Below are 26,684 nucleotides of genomic sequence, written 5' to 3' on the forward strand. Positions count from 1 at the left end.
AGGATGGGAAGAGAAAAGGACCAAGGTTGGGTCTTAGAACACTTGTCTTTTCGGGTCTGATGTAACAAACCAGGGGGTGAGACAGTTAATCAGATGCCTCAGAGAGACAACTAAGGTAGTTGAAAGAAGTTTGTGGGCTCACCCTCCCCCTTTTGTAATGAGTAGCTTAATGAGTAATGAGTAGATATTATATTTACATTGTTCAAAAATTTAAAAAGTGAAAGTGACTTTTTCCTGTAGCCTTGCCAGCATTGCACGCTTTCCAACTTTGAGTTTCTGCTGTTCTAGTAAGTGAAGAGTGGTACCTCAAGATAGTTCTACTTTGTATTTCCCTTATTCTGAGCTTGGTTGAGTGTATTTCCATATGATTTTGAGGTCATTTTTGCTTCATTTTCCATGAACTAGCAGTTCATAAGCCTTTCCCTATTTTCCTTTTTTGGGTGATTATTTTCTTACTGATTTTTCAGAGTTGTTTATGGGGAGATTGGTCTTTTGTTTCCATATCATGGTAAATATTTTCTCAGAGTTTGTAATCTGTCTTTTGACTGATAGTATAATTTGCCATGCATAGTTGTAGGGTTTTTGATTATTGTTTGCTTTTTTATTTTGTTTTGGTAGTCACATTTACCTGTATTTTCTTTATAGCTTCTGGATTTCGGGTCAATTAAAAAGACCTCCTTTACTCTGAGGCCTTTCCCATTCTGCTTCTATTTTGTGTGTGTGTGCTTTAAAAAAAAAAAAAGCTTTGGGGTACCTGGGTGGCTCAGTCAGTAAGTGTCTATCTTGGCTTAGGTCACGATCCCAAGGTCCTGGGATTGAGTCCCACATCAGGCTGCCTGCTCAGCGGGGAGCCTGCTTCTCCCTGTGCCTGTCATTCCCCCAGCTTGTGCGTGCGCGCGCACTCTCTCTCTGACAAATAAATAAATAAATAAAATCCTTTTAAAAAAGCTTTATTAACATATAACTTATAAAATTCACCCATTTTAAGTGTATAGTTCATTTTTTCAGTACATTTATAGAATCGTGCAACAATCACTACAAATCAGTTTTAGAACATTTCCATCATTCCAGAAAGATCCTTTGTGCACTTTTACAATTGATGCCTGTTGCCATTCCCAGCCCCCAGCACCTACTAATCTGCTTTCTGTCTCTTACAGTTTGCTTTAGCTGGATAGTTTGTATAAATGGAATAATCTAAAATGTAGTCTTTTGCAGCTGGCTACTTTCATTTAGCATAATTTTTAAAAATCCTGGTGAAATACACATAAAATGTATTGTCTCAACCATATTTTTTTTTAAGATTAAAAAAAACTATATATATATTTTAAAACTAAACTGTATTTCTTTCCTGGTTGCTTTGTGTTTAGTTTGCTATGTTTTCTAGTTTCTTAAAGTGGAATCTTGGTTTATTGATTTAAAATCTTTTCTGATACATGTATTTAAAGCTATAAATTTCCCTCAAAGCAGTGCTTTAGCTTCATTCCATAAATTTTGATACGTCGTGTTTTTGTTTACACTCGGTTCTCAAAATATTTTATGATTTCCCTTGTGATCTCTTTTTTGACCCACAGGTTATTTAGAAAAATGTTGTTTAATTTCTGAATATCCGTAGATTTTCCAAATTCTTTCCAGGGCTGATTTCTTTCTTTCTTTCTTTCTTTCTTTTTTTTTTTTTTTTTTTAAGATTTTTATTTATTTATTTGATAGACAGAGAGAAATCACAAGTAGGCAGAGAGACAGGCAGAGAGAGAGGGGGAAAGAGGGGGAAGCTCTCCGCTGAGCAGAGAGCCCTATGTGGGGCTCAATCCCAGGACCCTGAGATCATGACCTGAGCTGAAGGCAGAGGCTTAAACCACTGAGCCACCCAGGCGCCCCATTCCAGTGCTGATTTCTAATTTAATTCCATTGTGGTTGGAAAGCATAGTTTTTATGACCACAATCTTTTAAAATTTGAGGCTCTTTTTTTCTACGTCAAGAGCCTGATCCCTGGAGAATGCTTCATGTGTGTTTGAAAAGAATGTGTATTCTGCTCTGTTGGGTGGAGTGTTTTCTAGATGTTTAGTTGGTTGATGGTATTCAGGTTTTCTGTATCCTTGCTGATTTTTCTATTTTTGTTTTTTAAGGTTGTATTTGTTTGAGAGAGCATGAGAGAGAGAGAGAGAGAGCGCGCGCACACACACAAAGCAAGAGGGGTGGGGCAGAGGGAGAAGCAGGCTACTTGATGAATAGGGAGCCTGACGTGGGGTTCTATCCCTGGGGCTCGATCTTGTGACTCCAGGATCATGACCTGAGCTGAAGGCAGATGCTTACCTGACTGAGCCACCGAGGCGCTCCTCTTATTTTTTGTGTTCGCTTGCAGTGAGTTACTTTGGGTTTCATATGCTTTTTCATTTGTTTTAAGGTAGAAGCTTAATTTAGGAAGTGTACAGATATTTGGAAATTAAACAGTTTCAAAACAACCCGTGGGGTCAAAGAAGAATCACAAGAGAAGTTACAAAATAATTTGAACAGAGTATAAACAAAAATACAACATGTAATTTGAGACTTATTTTTTTTTTTAAAGATTTATTTATTTATTGAGAGAGAGAGAGAGCACACACAAGCTGGGCAGGGCCAGAAGGAAAGGGAGAGAGAATCCCAGACTCTGTGCAGAATGCAGAGCCCAAGTACGGCTGGATCCACGACCTTGAGACCACGACCTGAGCCAAAACCAAGAGTTGGATGCCCAATCAACTGCACCACCCAGGTGCCCCTATTTTTGCTTTGGTCAATTATGTTTTTAAAAAAAATTTTTTTAAGGTTTTATTTATTTATTTATTTGAGAGAGAGCAAGAGTGAGCCATAAGTGGGGGGGTGGCAGAGAGAGAGGGAGAAGCAGGCTCCCCACAAAGCAAGGACCCCAATGTGGGGCTGGATCCCAGGACCCTGGGATCATGACCTGAGCCAAAGGCAGCTGCTTTAACCAACTCAGCCACCCAGGCGTCCCCCCAATTTTTGTTTTTTTTTTAAGATTTTATTAATTTGACAGACAGAGATCACAAGTAGGCAGAGAGGCAGGCAGAGAGAGAGGAGGAAGCAGGCTCGCCACTGAGTAGAGAGCCCGACTTGGGGCTCGATCCCAGGACCCTGGGATCATGACCCGAGCCAAAGGCAGAGGCTTTACCCACTGAGCCACCCAGGCGCCCCCCCCCCCAATTATTTTTAAAAGATTTTACTTATTTGAGAGAGAGTGAGCAGGAGAGCACAATCAGGGGAATGGCAGAGGGAAAGGGAGGAACCAGTTCCCCCCTGAGCAAGAAGCCCAGGAAGCCCAACGTGGGGCTCCATCCCAGGAACCTCAAATCATAACCTGAGCCGAAGATAGACGCTTAACCGGCTGAGCCACCCAGGTGTCCCAAAAGATTGAACAGATTTTTTAAATGAAATCTGTCTTCTGTTAATGATATTATGCCTGTTTAGATTATTCAGGGTTTTTTTGTTTTACTATTATTATTTAAGATCATCACTGGGACTGTCAGTGATTTTATTGGTCCATACTAATGGCAGATACTCTGAATATGCTTCAGTTTTTCCAACACCATCAGTTATACTTCTAGTTGCTGTGGAGGTATCTGCCTCTAATAACCCCAGCTTCTAATTGCTTCCTCTTTTGTGACTTAGGAAGCAGGAGAATTGTGGTTATGGATTGACGAGTCTCTTCCTTTGAGGTCTTAAGAGGAGTAGAAAACTTAGGCCAGCCGTAATTCTGTAGCTCTGAGTCACATTTTTGCTTCCATGGTCACTTCTGTCTTTGCTGGATTGCTGGAAGTGTGACTTCTATGAAAATAACCTATGCATTGCACTTCAAATATCTCTTGCAAGAATAGGAACTAAAATGGTGTATTTGATAACTATAGTAGATAAATGCACAGTACATGACTTCCAGATTATGGCTAATAAATTTGTCAGCTTTTATTTTGCTGTATTTTCTGTCCAACATTTTTTAAAACTCTTGTTACTTATTTCTTACAGTGTTTTAAATTGTCACAGAACTTGCAGGGGAAGGTTCTGCTTTCTAAAACTACAAAAGTAAAATAGCACACACAAATCCCCATAACCATGCTTACCAAGAGCTATGATTTTTTTTTTTTTTTAAGATTTTATTTATTTGAGAGAGAGAGAATCAGCAGGGGGGGGGCAGAGGCGGAGGGAGAAGCAGGCTTCCCACTGAGCAGGGAGCCCAATGTGGGGCTCAGTCCCAGGACCCCAAGATCAACGATTAACCAACTGAGCTACCCAACGCTCCTGCTTTGATTGATTTTAATAACATTCTTTTCTAGTTTCACCTTGAGCACTGAAGAGCAAATTGTTCCAGTCACTTCTTAGAGACAGTGACAGGGCTATTCACTTCTGTTTTTCTACATATGTCACAATGTCTTATTAATAGTTAGCATGATGTTGCCAAATGGTAAGAGGTTAGGTAGCCGCCACCTTATTTCTTCTAATACCAGAAAGAGCCCTTTTTGTAATCATGTATATTCATGAGCCTTCAGGTGTAGTGGTAAAGAAAGGAGGAGCTGGGGAGGCCATGTGTTTGTCTTCTGAGTAAAGACTGTTGGTAGGAAAAAAAGGGGGAAAAGAAAGGAAGAATATGACATTTTTCAGACTTTTGCAGTATTGGTTTCAGCAAATAGTGTGCTTCTGTCTAGGCTTTGGCTCACAGACTGACTTAGCAGTGTGCAGGCAGGCCCATTTTAAGGAACATACCGGGTATACACAGCAAGGGACTTTTAACCTCTTTCTCACTAAGAAGAATGATGGTGGTGATTTTGGTGATTAGATACATTTCACAACAATGACTCTGTAGTGAAAGGTAGTATTAGAGAAGGCTAATTATGGGGAGAATAGTGACCTCCTGGCAGGGACCTGGGAAGTTGTAATTTTTGTCTTTCGTTTTTCTTTTAAAGAATAGTTATTAGGTATCCCATACCTGTTCTGAGAATGTTACCTCGGTTCCCTTCTGAAAATGGAAATATTTTCATCAATGAAACAGACCTGAATGATAAACATGTGGCTATTTTTAGATTTTATTTATTTCAGTGTGAATTTTTAACATTTTGCTGCAGAAATATTATCATGGTTGATGATGGGATATTGCCGTAGACCCTGTCAGGGATGTTATGTAAATAGGTGGTACATGTAAGGGTTACCTTTTCAGAATCTGGCCGGTTTTGAAATAAGAAACCTGTCTGACCCCCAGGTAAGGAATCATGGAGCTATATTTTATATTTGGTAGTTATGTGGAATCTCACAGCCCTTCCCCCCAGAGACTCGGGTGGGGTGCAGATTTTGCTGTTCTAACCAATACTGTAGGTGATTTTTCAGGATCAAAAGCTTGGAAAGTAGGACCTTTAGCTGGATTCCTGTCTGTGAATCCACTGGTTAGCCAGAATTACTTCTTAGAAATTAGCTTTCTTTCTTTTTTTTTTTTTTTTTTAAAGATTTTTTCTTTATTTATCTGACAGAGATCACAAGTAGGCAGAGAGGCAGGCAGAGAGAGAGGAGGAAGCAGGCTCCCTGCAGCGCAGAGAGCCCGATGTGGGGCTCGATCCCAGGACCCTGGGATCATGACCTGAGCCGAAGGCAGAGGCCCAACCCACTGAGCCACCCAGGTGCCCCAGAAATTAGCTTTCTTGCTTCTAACCTCTCCCTCCACTTCCTCAATTCTGTTTTCTGAGTGAGAGGACCATTTTTTTTTTTTTTTTTAATCTTTTAAAAAAAGCTACCATCTTGAAGAGGTAGAATTTAGGAGACGTGCATTCTGATAGTTGCTGCTTTGCCTGCCAATAGCTGTGCAGCTATGAGCATACCACTTAGCCTCTCTGTGCCTCAGTTTCCTTCCCTGTGAATGGGAAGAAATGTCCCCAGTTGGGAATGTCAAACTAGGTATCAGATTATACCTGTATGCTCCTATTACTCCATTACTCAAAAGAATAGGAAATATTTGTATCTGTTAGAAAGTGTTCATATTTTCATCTAGGGCAACCAAAATAGGAGTAAAATTAGTTTTTAGGAGCATGAGGGTAAATAGCACAAGAAATAGTTAAAAGAAACAAAAATGTTGTTGGGGTAGCCTCCCATGACCAGGATAATGGCTTTTTTTTTTTTTTTTTTAAGATTTTATGTATTTATTTGACAGACAGAGATCACAAGTAGACAGAGAGGCAGGCAGAGAGAGAGGAGGAAGCAGGCTCCCCGCTGAGCAGAGAGCCCGATGCGGGGCTCGATCCCAGGACCCCGGGACCATGACCCGAGCCAAAGGCAGAGGCTTTAACCCACTGAGCCACCCAGGTGCCCCAAATGGCTGGTTTTTAAATTATATTTTGATAGAAATAAAAATTGTAAATATAGATAACAATACAGATAAACAAAATAACACCAAATGGGCTAGTATTGAGCCCCACTCAAAGATTTATGTTCTTCCAGTTTTTTATACCTTTGTTTCTTTCTTTCTTTTTTTTTTTTAAAGATTTCATTTATTTATTTGACAGAGAGAGGAGAGAGAGCGCGGACAAGCAGGGGGTGGGGGCAGAGGGAGAGGGAGAAGCCGGCTCCATGCTGAGCAAGCAGCCCAATTCAGGGCTGGATCCCAGTACCCCAGGATCATGACCTGGGCCGAAGGCAGCCGTTTAACGACTGAGCTACCCAGGCACCCCTATACCTTTGTTTCAAGAAAAATCTAAAGACCTAACCTCCCTCCCCTGCCAGAAGGGGCTGTTATGTGAGGCAGTGGATGTGTTCCCCCTCCATGGGGGAACCCTTTAACAGGGTATACATATATCGGATCATTATGTCTATCCTTTTTTTTTTTTTTTTTTAAAAGATCCACTTATGCAGGGTGGGGAGGGAGGGGCAAAGGGAGAGGAAGAGAGAGAATCCCAAGCAGGCCCCATGCCCAGTACAGAGCCTAGTGTAGGGCTCAAAACCAGGACCCTGAGATCATGACCTTAGCTGAAATCAGAAGTCAAACATTTTATCAGCTGAGCCACCCAGACGCCCCCTCATGTTATACACTTGAAATATCCTACACTTTGGAGGCACCTGGCTGGCTTAGTTGGTAGAGCATGCAACTCTTGATCTCAGGGTTTTGAGTTCAAGCCCCACATGCGGCATGTATCCTACTTCAAAAAAAAAAAAAAAAAACAACAAAAACCTTGCATTTGTATTTGTCAATTATATTTCAATAAGGCTGAAAAAACTTGAAAGAATAGTACACAAACACCTGTAAGTTGTGCCACATAGATTCAGCAGTTGTTAGCATTTTGCCGTATTTGCTCCATGTGTACTTATGTGTGCATACAATTTTTTTCCTGAATTGTTTCAAATGGGTTGCAGATACGACAGTTTACCCCCAACTACTCCTGTTGGGTAATTACTGCTAGCATGCAGTATCCTACATAACCATAATACTGGTGGTATCATACCTAAGAAAATTAACACTAATTTCCTACTGTCATTTCATGTTTGAGTTTCCCCAACTGACCCCAAAACATCTCCTTTTTTTTTTTTTTTTTTTTTTAAGTAATCCCTGCTATGGCCAGTATGGGGCTTGAGCTGGCGACCCCGAGATCAGTAGTCACTTGCTCTACCAACTAAGCCAGCCAGGCAAAATGTCTTCAATAGTTGGGATTTTTTTTCTTATATGCATTTTGTTCTTTTGAACCAAGATCCAAAGTTTATGCCTTACATTTGGTTATGTCTCTGTAGTCCTTTTTGATCTAAAACAGTCTCCTACCTTTATTTTCATGACATTGAATTTTTGAAAACTAGAATAGTTGTCTTATAGAATGTCCACATGCACATATATTTTTTAAAATAACAAAAAATGAGTCAATCATCCTCTTACTCGGCCTTAGTCCAACATGGTAAGCTCCCATTATTTCTCTCACCTGAAATGCCTTTCTGGTGTCATACCTGCTTTTTGAGGTAGAATCTTAAAATTTGTCGAGTAGTAGAAATTTAGTAAGACAGAAAAGCCTGGCTTTCGAGTCTTAATTATGTAACTGACCCGCTGTATGACTTTGGTGAAGCCATTTTGTCTGTCTGACCCTAAGCTTCCTCAACTGTAAGATGAGGAGGGGAGTTAAATGCCATGGAATAGCCCATTGTTGTCAAGGGATAAACACTGTAGAAAAGTAAGTCCTACAGGAGTTGAGAAACAGTGGTAGGTATCACAGATGTGATTGAACTTAAGGTGAATTGTGGTGAAACCTAAATGAAAACATCTGTGAAGACTTTTGAACACAAGTTATTATGTAATGGTAGCACATTGAGCGACCAAATAGGAGAAAGGTTATTGGGTGATAAGGGTTATTGGCTGTGCTGGATGCTGACGGTGTAGTTTAAAGAATTTAATTTTTAATTTAAATTATTAATGTAATTTTAAAGAATGTCATAGAACTTCAGCTGCCGTAATAGTACTACCTGAAACATTTTCTTTGTTAAACTTTTAAATCGATACTACTCTCAGTTGCTTTCTTGAGTGGGGATAATTATGGATCTCCTTTCTTCTCTTTTGTTCTTACAGCTGTATTATCAAGTCCTAAATTTTGGAATGATTGTCTCGTCGGCACTAATGATCTGGAAGGGGCTAATGGTCATAACTGGAAGTGAAAGTCCAATTGTAGTGGTGCTCAGGTAACAATTAATTTTTCTTTTCAAGGCATAGAATTGCATGGCATTACTTGAGGAAAAAAATGAGAAATTGGATAACTATTGTATTTTGGGGGAAACCATGCTTTCGGGCCTGAGAGAAAATCAGTTACCATTTTTCAACTGTGGGAAATGCACAGCCTTGTTAGTCACTTAGGATTCAGAGCCCCAACAGGCTCATGACTTTTCTCCAAAACGTTTACTATGTGTGTTTTATTTTTGGCACATCTTATAAGAAAGTGTTCCAATGTGCTGTATTTTCCTGAGATAATTCTGTCTTCTTATATTCCTCATTTTGATACATTGGGCTGGCTATTAGTTGTTAGTTTGCTAGATTAGGTATCATCTCGACAAATTAATTAAGAGTTTCTCTGCAGCATGTTCTCAGTGTCAGTACAGAAGCATCACTAATTATTTCCAGGCTTCCTGCTGACCTTTAAATATCACTTCTAAACAGACTTCTGGAATTTTGAAGACATTAGTGCTGCCTCTTAAAGTGACAGTACTGAATCTTTGCCCACCGTATTTCCTTCTCTACCCTTGAACTTACACTCTAGTGGTTTAAAAACCAGATTTAGTAACTAACTCCTTTTTGGAGAATTACCACTTGGTTGTATAATTGAATCATTATAGTTTCGTCTAATTTGGGGCTTACTTATACAAGCTATTTCAGATCTTTTCTGGAGATAGCTGTGTATAAATATAAAATAATCATTAACGTCATCTACAGCATAGATAACAGTACATTGCCCTTAACAAGATCAGTTTGGTTCCTTCATTGTCATCTTGGGATTTGCATACATCGGCATCAAGTGCTTCCCCAGCAAGGCACTGGCTCTCCAGCGTCTTACTCTTACCTTACGCCTACTCTTACTCATACCTTTGTTCTGTGTTTATTAGTGAACACATCCAGCTGTGACTTGACAGATCCAAAGGCATGTATGTATTTTACAAGCTGGGAAAGCATTTAATGTACTTCTCTGGGAGTACAGAGACGTGGCCCCAAGTTGCCAGACAGTTTTAAATTCAGTGGAGAGCTTCGGCTTCAAACACTGACAGAAGGAGAAGCCACACTAATTGGCACTGTGGGGAAAAGGTGGAGAGACCGAGGGCCCAGGGGAGGCTTCTTTTAGGGATTCTTCTGGGATTATTTCAGATTGAGTTCCCTTCAGTGGAGATGCTTAAGGACAGTCTAATAACCTGTAAGCTGGGGATATTGGAGTGAGCAAGGGATTCGGCTGAGGACCTGTTCAACACAGTGGTCCTGAAAACGGTTCACTTCTGCTGCGGCTGGAAATGGGGGCTTAAAAGTGGTGTTTGGACAAGTTATTTCGCAAGTAGGTTTATTTGTATACTAAGCTTTTCTGATTACCAATATGGAATAAAGAAAGGAAAATTAAAAGAGACCAGGTCCTAGTGGGAGGGAATCTGGTCAAGACTAGAAGGAGCAGTCATTAGAGAAAGGTAATGAGCATGACTGGGTGACCGAGTAAAACCAGGCGGCCTGGGTTTCATGTAACTTCGAGGAATATAATAATTACCTGGAACTGAATATGCCTCAGAGGGTTCAGGTTAACTGAGAATCCACTTTTAGGACTTTTGTGAAGTCACTGGGGATAAAAACAACTTTTTTAAAAAAATATATATATATATATTTTAAATTCCAATATTTAACACATAGTGTTATATTAGTTCCAGGTGAAGGCAAATACTTTCTTATTTATTTTTCTTTTTCTTTTTTTTTTTTTTAAAGATTTTATTTATTTATTTGACAGGCAGAGATCACAAGGAGGCAGAGAGGCAGGCAGAGAGAGAGAGAGAGAGAGAGAGAGAGGGAAGCAGGCTCCCTGCTGAGCAGAGAACCCGATGTAGGACTTGATCCCAGGACCCTGAGATCATGACCTGAGCCGAAGGCAGAGGCTTAACCCACTGAGCCACCGAGGAGCCCCTTCTTTATTTTTCTAACTGGAGTTTCAGTGAATGTTCAAAACTTTTTTTTCCCCTTTGTAGAGCTGAAGTCAGTTTAAAAATATTTAAGTGGTCTATGTATAGCTTCTTATAAAATATACAATTGATGTGTTCATTTTAAAATTTTAGTCAGGCAGTGGTAAAAAGTTTACTAATAACTTTTAAAGTTTAAAAAGTGTCCCCCGGTGTATTTCTTTAATGGTCCTCTCACCGCACACTGTTTTGTTTTTGTTTTTAAGATTTATTTTTTTCTTACATTTTTAAAAGATTTTATTTATTTATTTGACAGAGAAGGAGATCACAAGTAGGCAGAGAGGCAGAGAGGGGGGAAGCAGGCTCCTTGCTGAGCAGAGAGCCCGATGTGGGGCTCGATCCAGGACCCTGGGATCATGACCTGAGCTGAAGGCAGCGGCTTTAACCCACTGAGCCACCCATTAACCCCTTTTTCTTATTTTTTAAAAGATTTTATTTATTTGACAGAGAGAGAGAGATCACAAGTAGGCAGAGAAGCAGGCAGAGAGAGAGGGGGAAGCAGGCTCCCTGCTGAGCAGAGAGGCCAATGTGGGGCTCAATCCCAGGACCCTGAGATCTTGACCTAAGCTGAAGGCAGATGCTTAACCCACTGAGCCACCCAGGCGCCCCGTTTTTAAGATTGATTTATTGGGGTGCCTGGGTGGCACAGTTGGTTAAATTGAGTGATTGCCTTTAGCTGAGAACCCGATGAGGGGCTCCATCCCAGGACCCTGAAATCATGACCTGAGCTGAAGGCAGATGCTTAACCCACTGATACAGATATAGGCACTCCCGTATCTGAATTTTTTAATCTTTTCATGTCTCATCCAGCTTTCTTCCCTGAAATCTAGACTCTTGTTTTCTCCCTACACTGGACATCATCTGAATATTGACGGGGCACTTGAAACTCCATGTTATGGGACTGCCTGGGTGGCTCAGTCATTAAACATCTGCTTCAGTTAGGTCATGATCTCAGGGTCCTGGGATTGAGCCCCGCATCAGGCTCCTTGCTCGGCACGAAACCTGCTTCTCCCTCCCTCACTCCCCCTGCTTGTGTTCCCTTTCTCACTGTGACTCTCTCTGTCAAATAAAATAAAATAAAATAAAACAAAACTCCATAAAATAAAAATAAACTTCATCTCCTTTTCCCACACACCTGTTCTCCTTCCTCCTGATTCTGTGACTGTCACCGCCATCTGCTCCATCACCATTGTTAAAAATCCAGGAGTCATCTTTGATCACCCCTTCCTGTCCTATCCGATTGGCCATCAGATTTGTTATTTTCGTTGTCTCTTCTACTTTATAGTTGTCTTCTCTACTGTTGTTCTATTTCAGGCCCTCATTTCCTGCCTGGGTTATTGTAGTGACCTTTAAAAATATGCTTTTATAATCTGAAAAAGTTAATACATTTTCATTATATGAAATGTTGAAAACATAGAAAAAAATCTTAAGGAAATGAAGTTTCCCCTAGTTCTGGGATATAATCACTACTAACATTTTAGTCTCTTTTCTCATGTCTATTACTTATTACATGATTGGAGTAATTCTGTATGTGCGTCCTTTTCTTTATGTGTCTCCTTACGATTCTCCTGTGTCCATATTTTTATTTTTTATATTTTTTTAAAGATTTTATTTATTTATTTGACAGAGAGAGATCACAAGTAGACAGAGAGGCAGGCAGAGAGAGAGAGAGGGAAGCAGGCTCCCTGCTGAGCAGAGAGCCCGACGCGGGACTCGATCCCAGGACCCTGAGATCATGACCTGAGCCAAAGGCAGTGGCTTAACCCACTGAGCCACCCAGGCGCCCTGTGTCCATATTTTTAATAACACAATTAATGATTGCCAAGAATTCAATTATAAGTAGTAGCCTGGACAGCTGATCTCCCAGTCTACCTTCTGATCTTTTCTGGTTTACTCATTAATTTGATAGTTAATTTGATGTCCTCTACAAACTCTATCCCTTCTGAAGTGATGAATCTTAAATGTAAGTGTGATTATGAAATTCCCTGCTGAAAACTCTAGAGGGGCTTAAGAGTCAGGTTAGCACAGTGAGAGTGAATTCTGTTCAGATCTTACCTTTAACTTTTTTTTTTAATTTAAAACCTTACAGCTTTCTAAGTCTCAATCTCCTTGTCCATAAAGTTGGAATAATGAGAGTATCTACATCATAGAGTTCTGAAGATGGTTTAAAAAAAAAACAACTTAGGATGGCACTTTGTACACAGTAAGTGCTCAGTAAAAATGAGCCATTAAACCATAGCAGCTCAGCTTGTATCTGTTTTATTGGTATAATTTTCAAGCAAGGTTTTATTTAAACAAAGGATGTCACTGATTTTAAAAATCAATCAAAGGAAAAAATTGAAAACCACAGGTCTAAAATACTATCTCTAATATTTTCACCAAACACATGTCCTGTTTTCAGAACAATTTCTGAAAAAGGGAACTCATTTTACCCTGAAGAATCTTAACAAAAGTTTTAAGAATAAACATACTGAAAATCCACGTCCCCAGTGGTTCCCTATATACTGCTATATATCGGAGTCACCTGGGGTCTACAAAATACTGATGTTTGCCTTCCATCTCCAGGCATTCTGATTTAAATGGCTGGAGCTATGACCTAGACGTCGGGATTTTTATTTTTATTTATTTATTTTTTTAAGTACCCTAGGTGATTCTAGTAAGTTTGGGAATGACTGCCATATTCTCTTATGTTGAGGTACCAGAGTCTTACACATGGAAATGTTTGGACTTCTTCGTTATTCCTATATTGGATTTAAACCCTTATCTATTTTTCTCTTAGTAAATCTGTTACTGAAAACTAGAGTTTGAGTTTCAGAAAATAATACTGTTGGGCTACTTCTTCTTAGCAAGAAAAGGTTCATTAATTAGTGCAAATATCTTGGGCTCTTTGAAGAACTTGGTATAGGGTAGAACAGGGGAGAGGTGAGAAAACACTCTAGAAGTTTGTCCTCGTTACCATGGAATTGAAGCCTTTCCTCCTTTCTGAAATTCTAAAACAAAAATCTCCACATTTTTTCTGATTTTCTTTCTTGTGTTTCTTTTTAAAATAAGTAAATTATTAACAGAAGTTTTATCTCTGTAGCTGATTATTCTTTGACTTGATGAACTGTTTTTCCTTCTTCAAATCAAAACTGTAAGGTCATCTTGGTCTGTATCTTTATAAATGGCAGAAGGCGATCCAGCTCTCATTTGAATATTTGAATGTGTTCAGTGTTTTCAGATGAGGTGAGAATAAGGGCAGTGATTATAAAGTTCATTCTTTTATATTCTACTTGTCACTTGAAATTCTAAAAGGTTAAGGAATTAGTAACACTGCCCTTTTCAAGATTTAAGCTCCTTTGAATAGTAATGCTTGAAACGGATCTAGTCAGTAAAGGCTAATAACTAAAGAAACTTTTGTATAACTCATTAGTCTGTGGAAACCATGCTTTGGGAACAACACACATCAATGCTGATATATTTGTTAAAGTATTGAGTATACTCCAAGGGTGATACTTATAATTGTTTTGTTGAGTATCTGATTTTGGCAGGCGAGAATTCTACCACTGAACCACCAATGCCCCGAGTATCTGATTTTGAAGTAAATTTAATCTCACACTTTTTCTTGTCTATTCTTCTCTCCCTCGTAGTGGCAGCATGGAGCCAGCATTTCATAGAGGAGATCTTCTCTTTTTAACAAATCGAGTTGAAGATCCCATCCGAGTGGGAGAAATTGTGGTTTTTAGGATAGAAGGACGAGAGATTCCTATAGTTCACCGAGTCTTGAAGATTCATGAAAAGTATGTGCAAACTGTATCTTCTCTGTTTTAAGATCTTTATATGTTTTAGTGTTTGCAGTGTTTAATTTTCATAACCTGAAGATTAAGAAGAGTGGGGAAAGCATAGATCCTTCTTCAAATCCATTTTTATGAATAACTGAAGGTTTGGTGAACATTTGGAAAACTAAATAGTTATTCATTAATTCATTTATTTCTCTGAAGCTTTTTCTGGAAGTTTTTTTGGTTTCCTTTTACTTCCCAACAAGATCTATAGCCCTGTGTATCACCCCCCAAAAAACTACATGAAGGTTGATTCTAAACAGAATCTTCTAATGTAATTGATGAGGTAACCCTACGTAATCCTTAAAAAAAAAAAAACCAAAAAGCTATATGGCAATCTGACAGACATATCCAGTAAGAATAAATTTACCAACTTTTTCAAATTCAAAAGAAAAGTTCTTTTTCTTTTAAAGAATTTTTAAAAATTTTAAAAGAAAAAGAACTTTTCTTTTTCTTTGGAATTTGAAAAAGCTGGTAAATTTATTCTTACTGGATATGTCTGTCAGATTGCCATATAGCTTTTTGGTTTTTTTTTTTTTAAGGATTACGTAGGGTTACCTCATCAATTACATTAGAAGATTCTGTTTAGAATCAACCTTCATGTAGTTTTTTGGGGGTTGATACACAGGGCTTTTTTTTTTTTAAGATTTTATTTATTTATTTGACAGAGAGAGATCACAGTAGACAGAGAGCGAGAGAGGAGGAAGCAGGCTCCCTGCTGAGCAGAGAGCCCGATGCAGGGCTCGATCCCAGGATCCTGGGATCATGACCTGAGCCGAAAGCGGAGGCTTGAACTCACTGAGCCACCCAAGCGCCCCTTTTTCTTTTAAAATTTTATGTAATCTCTACACCGAACATGGGACTCAAACTCACAACCTCAAGATTTAGAGTTGTGCACTCCACTGACTGAGTGTGGGGAATTTCTAAATTCCAAAGAAAATTTCTAAAATCTGGGGCGCCTGGGTGGCTCAGTTAAGCATCTGCCTGGTCATGATCCCAGGGTACTGAGATCGAGCCCCGAATCAAGCTCTGTGCTCAGCGGGCAGCCTGCTTCTTTCTCTTCCCCTCTGCTGTTCCCCTGCATGTATTCTCTCTCTCTGACAAATAAATGAATAAAATCTTAAAAAAAGAAAGTAACAAAATGTTTAAAATCTAAGTTACTCTTTTGAACATAAATCCTTGCATTTTAGAGTTGGAAGGGATGTATGTGGAACCTTTAGAATCACCTGGAGGTGGAGGTGGGGCATAACAATGAGCACAAAATCTCCCCTCTCTGGGTCTTTTTCCTTATCTGCAATATTAAGAGTTTTAGGAAGATGAATTATAACATTTGTGAGTTTGGAGGCTATGCTTTCCTGTCCAGCTCCATATTCCTCACCCCCTCCCTTAACAATTCTGTAGTGTTTCTAGTTAAAGAAAACGTTCAGGAGGGAAGGAAAGAGAAATGAAGGAAAAGGTAAGTATCCTGGAGGACACCTGGAGGGGAAGGGAAACAGTGAGGCAGTGATTTCCCTTCTGGAGAATGAATAAACAGTATCTTATTCTTACCCACCCTCTAAAGTCATTTATTTTCTCCACTTAGAAAAGAGGGAACTGTCAACTGTTGCTTTTTTTTTTTTTTTTTTAAGATTTTATTTATTTATTTGAGAGAGAGCAAGCACAAGCAGAGAGAGTGGCCGTCAGAGGGAGAAGCAGGCTTCCCGAAGAGCAGGGAGTTCTACTGATCTAGGGTTTTTGGTGATTTCATTTCAGACTCTTGAGATGCCTTCAACTTGAAGGTCTGCTTAGATAACAGATGCAGTTAATATTCTGAAGCTTCCAATTTCCGTTTTTCTTTTGGGGGCACTAAATTTCCTGATTGTGAATATCATTTGATTTAGTAGTCTTAACAGTGTTCTTAAATATGAGACTAAGTAATGACCAGAATGGAGGAAGTGCTTTAGTAAATGTGCCCTGAACATTTTCAGGCTGATTTTTGCACCGTTACACATTTCTTTCATCTGAACATTGTCTTAAGAAATAAAATCCTGGGGGCGCCTGGGTGGCTTAGTGGGTTAAAGCCGCTGCCTTCGGCTCAGGTCATGATCCCAGGGTCCTGGGATCAAGCCTGCTTCCCCTCTCTCTCTGCCTGTCTCTCTGCCTTCTTGTGATCTCTCTCACTTTGTAAAATAAATAAAATCTTAAAAAAATAAAATAAAATGGGTAAATATAGCAACCAGAAATCACATACAACCATAACACCCAGAAAAAATGTTAAATTTGCGGTAATTCACTCTTTGTTTTATAAATATACATTTCCCCCCTGTATAACACCAGCAGGCAAGGTTACACATGCTCCGGCAGATAGCGGAACATCTCTTCTTTGAGTCCTTCTTCCCCTACCTGCTTTCTTGTTTTCCATTTTCTCCCAACAGAAACGAGTCAGGAAAGAGCTAGGTAGCGAGGTTTGTGTTTTCATTTAAGAGACGGCATCACTTTGAAATATTCTCAGTTGACTTAATTCTCTGGGGTAGTTCTCACATTAGCCTGCTAGTCAAGTCCCTCTTAATGATGATGCTTTTCCCACATATAAATTCCTGCTTGATTTTATAGTCCTCTCTGAGGGGCACTTACTAAATTCCTATTATGGTTTAATGATGGTGAACACTGGCATGTGGTCAAATATTTGGCAGGAGAAAGTTTGCAATTGGGATGACTTAGTCCTCAGCTTTGCTCTTTCTGAGCAGGGAGAAAGAGTGTTTTGCCCCATTTAGCTTTCTGGGTCTTACTTTTTCTTACCTAGAAAGTGATTCATTCTTCCCTGCTAACATCACGGTATTATGATGGTTGAATTAAACTGCAAGCATGAAGAGCTCCTTGGAGATGGATGGTATTGAATATTTGGTCCCCGTGGTAGCCGGGGGAATGCCCCGCATGCGTGGGTCATCAGTCCATGTTGGGGCCGTGAGCGGTGAAGTGCTGGGGTAGATTTGACAGCGGCTCTAACAGGAGCCAGTGCCGCCACTCCCTTTCGTAGACGGAGACCCTGTCTTTTCACCAGCTCTAGTGGTGTCTCCCGACACCGTCCCGGAGCGGGGAGCTTGAGTGTGTGTGTGTGCACACGTGTGTGTCTCTGCCTTGTTGGCAGATCAAGTCTTTGAGGAGAGCCCCAGCCTCCTGGAGCGTCCCTGTCCTTTCCTGGGGAGCTTCTCCACGCCCCCATTTCCTTTCGTGAAATCTGACATTCCTGTTCTGCTTCCGTGGGCTCGCTATTGTTTTCCTGGCTCAGTGCACTCTTCCTTCCTGGGCTCCTGCCTTTTGCTCCTGCTGCTGCCCCACTTGGCACCTGCCCTCTTCCACTCTCCTGAAGTCTTCAGCCTCTCTTTCCCTCACTGAGTTGTCAGCTATGGATTATTTTTCTCTGTATATATTTGCATTTTTTTCTAACTAGAATCTCATTTTTAATGTGACTCTTTGCACTTAACTGTTTTTGGTGTTTGCAACACCTTCCAATTTAGTTTCATCTGCACATTTCATGTCTCGTGAGCCAGTTTCTGGCTTAGAATCTAAGTGGATGTTAGTCAGTAGGAGTCTGAGGCCAGTTTTCTTCTTTGTATAATACTTAACCCAAACGCACTTGAATTATGTTTAAGATAGTCTTTATCAAACAGTAAAATGTACTCTGCTTTCAATTAAATTTTAAAATTACTAGAAAACTCCTGTTCTTTTTTTTTTTTTTTTAAGATTTTATTTATTTATTTGACAGAGATCACAAGTAGGCAGAGAGGCAGGCAGGCGGCGGGGGTTGCGGGGCAAGCAGGCTCTCTGAAATTGGGAGCTCGATCCCGGGACCATGAGATCATGACCTGAGCCGAAGGCAGAGGCTTAACCCACTGAGCCACCCAGGCGCCCCAACCTCCTGTTCTTTAGCAGAATTAAACTAATAATTTCCTGATCAAGTAAACTGCTTTTCTTAAAAACCCTGGCATGTAAAAGCAATGTATGGTTTTTGAAGAAAAAAATTAGAAGTAAAGAGAAAAGTTAGAAGCTAAAGAAAGCCATAGATGGCCACTGTTTATGCTTTGGTCTATCACTTTAGATCTTTTTCACTATCTTATTTTTTCTTTTATTTTTTAAAGATTTTATTATTTGTCAGAGAGAGCTCACGCATAAGCAGGGGGAGCGGCAGGCAGAGGTAGAAGCAGGCCCCCACTGCGCAAGGATCCTGTTGTGGAACTTGATCCCAGGACCCCAGGATCATGACCTGAGCTGAAGGCAGACACTTAACTGACTGAGCCACCCAGGTGTCCCTCATTTTATTTTTTAAATATGTCGAATTTCTGGGGTGCCTGGCTGGCTTAGTCAGTGGAGTCTGCAACTTACATGTTAAGTGCCATGTTGGCCTACTTAAAAATAAAATAAAATATAAATAAATAAATAGAATTTCTAATGTTCATAGAAGTACACAGAACTGTATAATGAACTCTCATGTACTCTCACCCAGTCCCAATAATTATGAATTTATGGCCAGTTCTGCCCCACTTCGACTACCACCTCTTCCCACTCTCCCTCCTGTATTATTTGGATCAGATCCTAGATACCATGTCATATGTAAATATTAGTAAATATCTATATAGCATAAGCAATGAGCTTTTAAAAAACATATAATTACAGTTAGCATGCTTACACCCCAAAAAAGAACAGCCATACCTTTGTATCATTACGTTTCCAATCTTTGTTCAAATTCCTGATTGTGTCATACATAGCTTTTTTTTTTTTAACAGTTTGTTTGAATCTAGATTCACTTAAAGTCCTTGGTTGCAGTTGGTTGATAAGGCTTTATAATCTTTTTATTTAAGCTGTAAATTCTTCCAACTTTCTTTGTTCCTCACAACTTGTTGAAGAAACTAAGTTATTCTGTCGTTTCCTTAGTATTAGTTGTGGATTATATCATGTGGAATAGTTTAATGTGTTCCTTTGCTCTTTTGTATTTACAGAAAATCGGTGGTTTGTATTTGTCTAAGTTTTTCTTCACTTAATAAATGTGTATTATCTTCTAGTGTAACTTAACTATTCTTCCGTGACATTGTGCTCAATGTTTACGTATTTCAACTCCTGAATGTTAGACTTTCAGCTTGTTTCTGGTTTTTCCCTCGTATAAACAAAGGAACATCTTTTAGCTAAGTAGATAATCATTTTGACATTCCGAATGATGATAAAATACACAGTGCCATAGCATTTTTGGTGCTGTGGAAATTTTGTGCTTGATGACTTGGCTTTCCCTTACTTTTATTTCCCCTTGCTCTTTTAAGGCAAAATGGACATATCAAGTTTTTGACCAAAGGAGATAATAATGCTGTTGATGATAGAGGCCTCTATAAACAAGGACAACACTGGTTAGAGAAGAAAGATGTCGTGGGGAGAGCAAGGGGGTAAGTATAGAGGGGAGCATTTACTGAGCTCTTCCATGGCACGGGAGATGTGGCCCCCAGTCATATTGTTGATCACACATAGTTAAATAAGATGTTTTGGTCCTGGTTCTACCAAATCACCTTGTGTCTTTTAAAAAAGGATGCTTCTTAAAATACATCTAAAACCGGGGGGATACTGCTCCAGAGGGGAGGAGATGGGGTACAGCAAAAGAGTAGAATATTAGTGATGAGATAATGGATCAGAGTGACAATTTTAAAAATTCGTTTATTTAATTCATTCAAGAAATGTTAGTGGGGGAAGAAAAAAGGAAATGTTATTGGGCACCCTCTTGTACTCTGAGTCCAAACCGTGCTGGTTTGAGGGTCTAGACCAGTTATTGATCCTGCTCCCTGAAATGTATTTCTTAAGTAGTTATTGAATCAGCAACTGAAAGTATTCATCTAAATCAATTTTACCATGTTTATTTCATACTGTTTTTATTTCTAGCCTTCAAACTATTGGGGTCAAATGAAATTTAAAAGTTATATTAAGCCTGTTTATTTCAGATTTTATCAGGAGAACAGATCAGTGGAGGACAGGAATTGTAAGTTACTGACATGAGGACGTAATAGAATTGTTACTACCTTCATGTTATTAATAGTATTAACAATAACTCACATTTACTAGGGCTTCCTATGTGCCAGAGACTCATTCTAAATTCTTCACAAGTATTACCTCATTTTAACCACAAAACAGCCCTAATATTTCCATTCTGCAGATGAGGAAACGCGAGGTAGGTTGCTTATCTAAGGCCACACTGAAGATGGGTTCGGCCGACCCCGGAGCCCACTCTTACCTAACCATCTCGCCAGAGTTACTGGTACCGTACTTCTGAAAGTGGGGAGCTGCTGGGTCTCACTGTTCAGATGCCTCACGGGCTCTTACCCCTGTCAGAACATCTGCTCCTTCTGTAGACATGGAATTCAGAGTGATTCTGCTAGAGATCAGGCCACTGCACTGAGCAGTTCTGCTCCCACAGAGAAGTCAGTGTGCAAGTACTGAGTGGAAGCTGCTTTAGTTATGGCATGAGAGATGCTGGTTTGGGGCCAGAGAGGTAGGATCAGAACAAGCACCGGTGTGTTTTGTCTTTTCTTTTGTGTGCATACCTCCCGTGTTGGAGCTAAACGTACTTTTTAAATTTATTTTTAAGTAATGTCTACACCCAACACGGGGCTCAAGCTTACAACCCTGAGATCAAGAGTCACGTACTCCATCGACTGAGCCAGCCAGGTGCCCCAGGCACACTTTTATAATACAAACCAGATCATCAGTGCTTCTGAGAAATGATGTTCCCATCTCCCACAGTTCCCAACATGCTGCTAATGTGATTATTCAGACTTGTCAGTCTCGTTGAGTCTTTTTGTTTTTCTTTTAATTGTAATGTACAGATTCATGTAGAAACATAAATAACAGTCATCTAAAAGTAAAGTCAGAGGGCATCTGGTTTGGTTTCAGCTCGGGTCATGGGATTGAGCCCTGTGTCAGTCTCTGAGCTCAGCAGGGAGTAGGCTTGAGTTTCTCTCTCTCTCTCTAAAATAAATCTTTTTTTTTTTTTTTTTTAAGATTTTATTTATTGGGTGCCTGGGTGGCTCAGTGAGTTAAGCCTCTGCCTTAGACTCGGGTCATGATCTCAGGGTCCTGGGGTCGAGTCCCACATTGGGCTCTCTGCTCGGCAGGGAGCCTGCTTCCTCCTCTCTCTCTCTCTGCCTACTTATGATCTCTCTCTGTCAAATAAGTAAATACAATAAAATATTGAAAAAAAAAAAGATTTATTTGACGGACTATAAGTAGGCAGAGAGGCAGGTAGATAGAGAGGAGAAAGCAGTGAGCCCGTTTCAGGGCTTGAGCCCAGGACCCTGGGATCATGACCTGAGCTGAAGGCAGAGGCTATAACCCACTGAGCCACCCAGGCGCCCCAAAATCTCTTTTTTTCTTTTTTTTTAAGGCAAAGTCACAGCTCTCCTTCCCCTCCCCCTCTGTAAGTATTTAACTTTTTGGTTTAGTTTCTTTTGGTCTTTATGTAAAGGATGCAGATAACGTATGTATGTATCTATACATTAAAGACATTTTATGTGTGAGGAGAGATAGTCATGCTGTTTATAACACTTTTTTATCCCCAAAGTTTTCAGTATTTTTACAAATCAAAAGACATATCTCCATATCATCATTTTCATAGCTGTATGCTAGTCCATGGAATGGATAGACCATATTTTTATTTAGCTGGTCTCTTATTGGTAGATGCTTTGACTGTTTCTGTGTGTGTATGTGTGTATGTGAATAATGTTATAATGAACATCTTAACATCTCACTGTCTCTGCCCAGTAATCATTTCTTTAGTAAATTCACAGAAATGAATTACTGGGTGAAACCTATGCATACTTTAAGGCTTTTGTTAAATTTTAAAGTATGTTTTATTTATACCATAACCAGTATAACAGAGTATCCCTTTATGTGGATCTTGATTCTTAGGTATTTAATCCAGTTCTGTCCACTCACTCTGGCCCCCTGTTTGGGTAGAAGATGCATCATGGGTAGAGGAGCCAGACTTTCACTCAAGTAACTTGTCTTTCTGAAGAATTTTTTTTTTATCTCAAAATACATACAATATTATTTCTAATATTCCAGCATTGAGGGGCACCTGGCTGGCTCAGTCTCAGGGGGGTGAGTTGGAGCTCCACATTAGGTGTAGAGATTACTTAAAAATAAAATCTTTACAAAAATAAAATCCCAACATTGAAAATATAGGTCTTTTTGTGGCTTTTAGTTATTAAAAAAAAAAAAAAAGGCAGTGGCCTGGTACTGTCTGAGTTAAGTAACTTCCCATGAAGTAGAAACGTCTGGGGCACCCATAGCCATCTAGCAGGAGCGCTGGTTCTTACCTGGGCAGCTCTGTGTCGATCATACTGCCACTTACCTGGACACATAGTGGGGCACAGCACTGCCTTTGGCGGAGATGTGTTTATAAAGCACAAACTGGTAATTCCAAGTCAGCCTGTACCCAAGCCTTGAGGACAGCTTTTCTGCAGACTGGTCTGTGACTGTGGTACCAGTGTCTTCACACAGTAAAAACAGATTTTTTTCAAACAGTTGCAAACTAAAAATTTTTACACTGAGGCCTAAGGCCCTAAGTAAAAACAAGCTAAAACAAGTTTATTGAGATAAAATGCACATATATTAGGAGATAAAATTCACCATTTAAAAGTGTACAGTTGAGTGGGTTTTATTATATCCACAAGGTTACCCAGCTGTCAGCACTAATTTCAGAGCACGTCCACACCCCAAAAGGAAAACTCCATACTCATTTGCAGTCGCTCCCCATCCCCTTTCCCTGCAGTCCCTGGCAGCCACTCATCATCTCCTTTCTGTCTCTAGACATGTTATCTAAATGGAATCTCACAACATGTGGTCTTAATTTACATCTGGCTTCTTTCACCTGGCATCTTGTCCTCGACTTTTGTTCATGTCGCAGTGTGTAATAAAAACAGTGTTAGAAAATGAAACTAATACTGAACCAGCTACGTATTGAAGAGGTGATTCTTTCTCTGTTGAGAATGTTGAAAACACAGGAGGAGCTGTTAGTGACAGAAAAGAGCAGGAGGAGAGAGAGAGAGAGAGAGACAGGCCAGAGGCTGGGAACAGAGTCTATTGACCAGGAGGAGAGGCGCGCAGGAGAAGGCAGAAGTAGAGTCATTGAGCTCTCTGGGGGCTAAGACCAGTTTTACGGATGAGGCTTTTAAAATGTACCTTTTACTTACCTTGAAACCGATTATTCTGGGGTAGAAACAATGATCCTTTTCCAGTCAGCTCCCCGGGGTCCAGGCTTCCCAGATAGAGGCCCCTTCGACATCTGACCAAATTATTTTCTCCAAACATCAGCAGGTCGTTCTTCCCGCAGAGGCCCCTTCCTCACCAGCACTGCCCAGGGGCATGTGTTCCTCCACACTCGGCCTTCTAGATGTTGACTGGGCCCGGGCTGCTGTTGGAGCTGCCTTTGTGGGTGGCGTGTTTGACTTCTTTTAAACCTTCTTCTGCTTATTGTCAACTTGCCTTTAGCAGACTTTCTCCAAGCAGAGTAGGAAAAAAGTGCAGCTGATTTGAATTGAAGGTGATAATGATGGCAGTGGCATGTACTTGATAAGCAGCCTTTTGCTGTCTCTGTCCGAGGAGGGAAACAGTGAGACAAATCATTAAATTTCTTTGACTTTGGACTGCCTGTCCTATTATTCGCTTATATTCCTCCTAAAGACCCAGCTGCTTCCATTTCTCTTATAGTGGGGCGAGGGAAAACCAAGCTTAGAAGGGAAAAGGTCTCCATGGGTAACTCATGACCAGGCTGTGTGGTCACAGGGAGCTCAAGGTTCCCGGGGCACAGGTACTGCGTGGAGGGAACAGCAAAAATTCTCTCTCTGTGAGAGTGGCTGCTGGTTGATCATCAGACCAGAATCAGCAGCCTGATAGTATTTTAGTTGAAATCACAGATACTTTTATAGCTTTTAGTTTGCATCTTACCGTGAGGCATCTGCCTTCACCTTCTTAAATTAGATGACTTAACGATCATTGAAAGCTACTGCTTTTATGAAGATCTCATAAGTGAGACAACTAAGTTTTTGTATTACAAAGAAAAAATGTGTTTAAAAACACAGAAAGCCCCCTTCTACCCTCCTAGAGCTTAGCTCTGCCATCATGTAGGGACTGTCATTTTGCAGCTCTTGGAGGTTCCAGGGGTTGAAACCAAAGCATGGGTCCTAGGAGGGCATATTATTTGCCACCACGTGCCTGCTGCAGGCATCCCCCAGCTAGAACTGAGCTGCTGGTGCTGTCGTGTGCAGAAGCATTATTTGGGCCCCACTTCCACAGATGCGCTGACTCGGTAAATGTGAGGAAGATACAGCAATCTGCATTTGTAACAGGCTCTCCGAGTGATTCTGACAAAGGAGGCCTGGTTTTAGGAAACATCAGCTTACGGAATGGAAGTCTGGGGATGCAGAGAGGTGGTTGGTGGCGGGGAGAGGATGGTCTGGTAATGCTGCCAGAAGGGAGAGGGGCAAGACGGGGTGAGGACAGGAGACAGGAAGGAAGAGGAGTTCTTCAAAGGAAGGAAGTGCACCAAAGACAAAATTTCTGTTTTTCAAGCTTGCCTAAGGCTTTGATGATGGAGGTGTTATGTGGGAGGTGATTTCTGTTTGTGCACCTTTGGGACGATGGTGCACAGGTTGCGGATGCCCTGAATAGAAATATCTGGGCTATTTTAAAATACGCGAAGTTCCGTCTTCACCTCAGCCTGACCTCCCTCCTCTAGGACAGGCTCTAGGTCAGCATCATTGGGCCTGTTCTAGAATCCAGCAGGAAAAGAGGAGGAGAAAGGAGGAAGTTGTGCATTTGCTAACTGTCACTTCCTCCCACAGTGCCGGTGCCCTGCTAAGCTTTCCTTTCCCCCCTGAATTCTTGCAAGGTCGAGGAGTGTTTTCTGTTGGGCGGGAGAAGTGAAATGCAGGAGTAAATGAGATCTCCAAGGGAAAGGAAGAGAAGAGGCCTGGACATCCAGACATTCTGTCAGGCAGTGTTTACCAGAGGTCTGCCGTGTGCAGGGTTACACCAAGCCTTGAGGATACAGTGGGAGCAAGACTGGCGTCGTCTTTGCCCTTATGGAGCTTAGATTCGAGTCAGAAGGACAGACACTGTGCAGCATGTTTTGCAACCAATTACGCAATTTTTAAAAATGTGATTTAAAAAATGTGATAAAGACTCCAAAGGAAATATATCTGGTGTATGGGATTATTTAACGCATGGTTTTATCTTTTTCGAGTTTAAGGGGATAAACTTTAGGGGCAAGGAGAAAGAAAGAGCTAGTGAAAAACACAAAGAGATAGCAGCCAAGAGGTAGGTGGAAAAATAGATTCGTGGGGTGTTCGAGAAACCAAGGAGGGAAGGGATATCAGGGGAAGTTCATGGTCCTCAAAGTCAAATTCTGCAGAGATGAACAGGAAGACAGGAGGCGAGACTGGTCTACTGCCTGCGGCGATTAAAGTGTTCCGGAAGTTTGGGATCAGGAGAGTCCGAGCCAGATTACAGGCGGCTAAGAAATGAGAGGGTAGCGAAATCTTAAGTACTATATGGAGCTCTTATGCTCACTTCTTAGACGCTTAACATGAAGTACCTTGTAATGATCGGGCTCTGTTTGCCTTGTCGCCCCAGCTACATTGCCCACTCCTGGAAGGTTATGACAACAAACCCAGCCACGAGCACTGAATCCGCGTGTAGCCTGAGAGTCCCCATCTGGAGGCCCGAGACCTTAGGTCTGGTACTGGTCCTCCTGCACCGAAACCACGTACCTCGGGCACGAGCATCTGTTTCCTCATCTGTACAATGGTGATATTCCTAACTTCCCTGTCACATGAGTGGTTGAAAGGACCTAATAGGAGAGTCTGCACAAGTGGACTCGGTAGACTGCAAATCAGTTTCCGCTGGAAGACACTGAGACTGTTCGGTAAATGAGACTGGCTACAGGGGAGTTCTGTGATGACCCATTTTCTGTTTGCTTGTCTGTTTAGATTTGTTCCTTATATTGGGATTGTGACGATCCTCATGAATGACTATCCGAAATTTAAGGTAAGAGCCTACACTATACGGTTCATTAAACATGCGCTCCTTTGCTTCCTTTTGGAAACTGTCACATGGGTTACAGACGGATCGGTTAGTTTAGTAATTGGTCACGGTCACAAG

General features: G+C 40.7%; 1 protein-coding gene across 2 annotated transcripts in view; it reads left to right on the forward strand.

The window, feature by feature from the left end:
* SEC11A (SEC11 homolog A, signal peptidase complex subunit) overlaps positions 1 to 26,684 on the forward strand; it is a 38,843-nt gene that overhangs the window by 11,554 nt on the left and 605 nt on the right. The window contains exons 2-5 of one of the 2 annotated variants that reach the window (XM_004763690.3): positions 8,567 to 8,676; positions 14,322 to 14,471; positions 19,802 to 19,921; positions 26,513 to 26,570. In XM_004763690.3, the coding sequence (XP_004763747.1) occupies positions 8,567 to 8,676; positions 14,322 to 14,471; positions 19,802 to 19,921; positions 26,513 to 26,570 (438 nt within the window). Of the gene's footprint in view, positions 1 to 8,566; positions 8,677 to 14,321; positions 14,472 to 19,801; positions 19,922 to 20,467; positions 21,100 to 26,512; positions 26,571 to 26,684 lie in introns of those variants that run through there. The other variant, XM_045067178.1, reaches the window with a different exon arrangement.

Source organism: Mustela putorius, unplaced genomic scaffold, assembly GCF_011764305.1.
Source record: "Mustela putorius furo isolate JIRA1106 unplaced genomic scaffold, ASM1176430v1.1 tig00003875_pilon_pilon_pilon, whole genome shotgun sequence".
Lineage (NCBI taxonomy): Eukaryota > Metazoa > Chordata > Mammalia > Carnivora > Mustelidae > Mustela > Mustela putorius.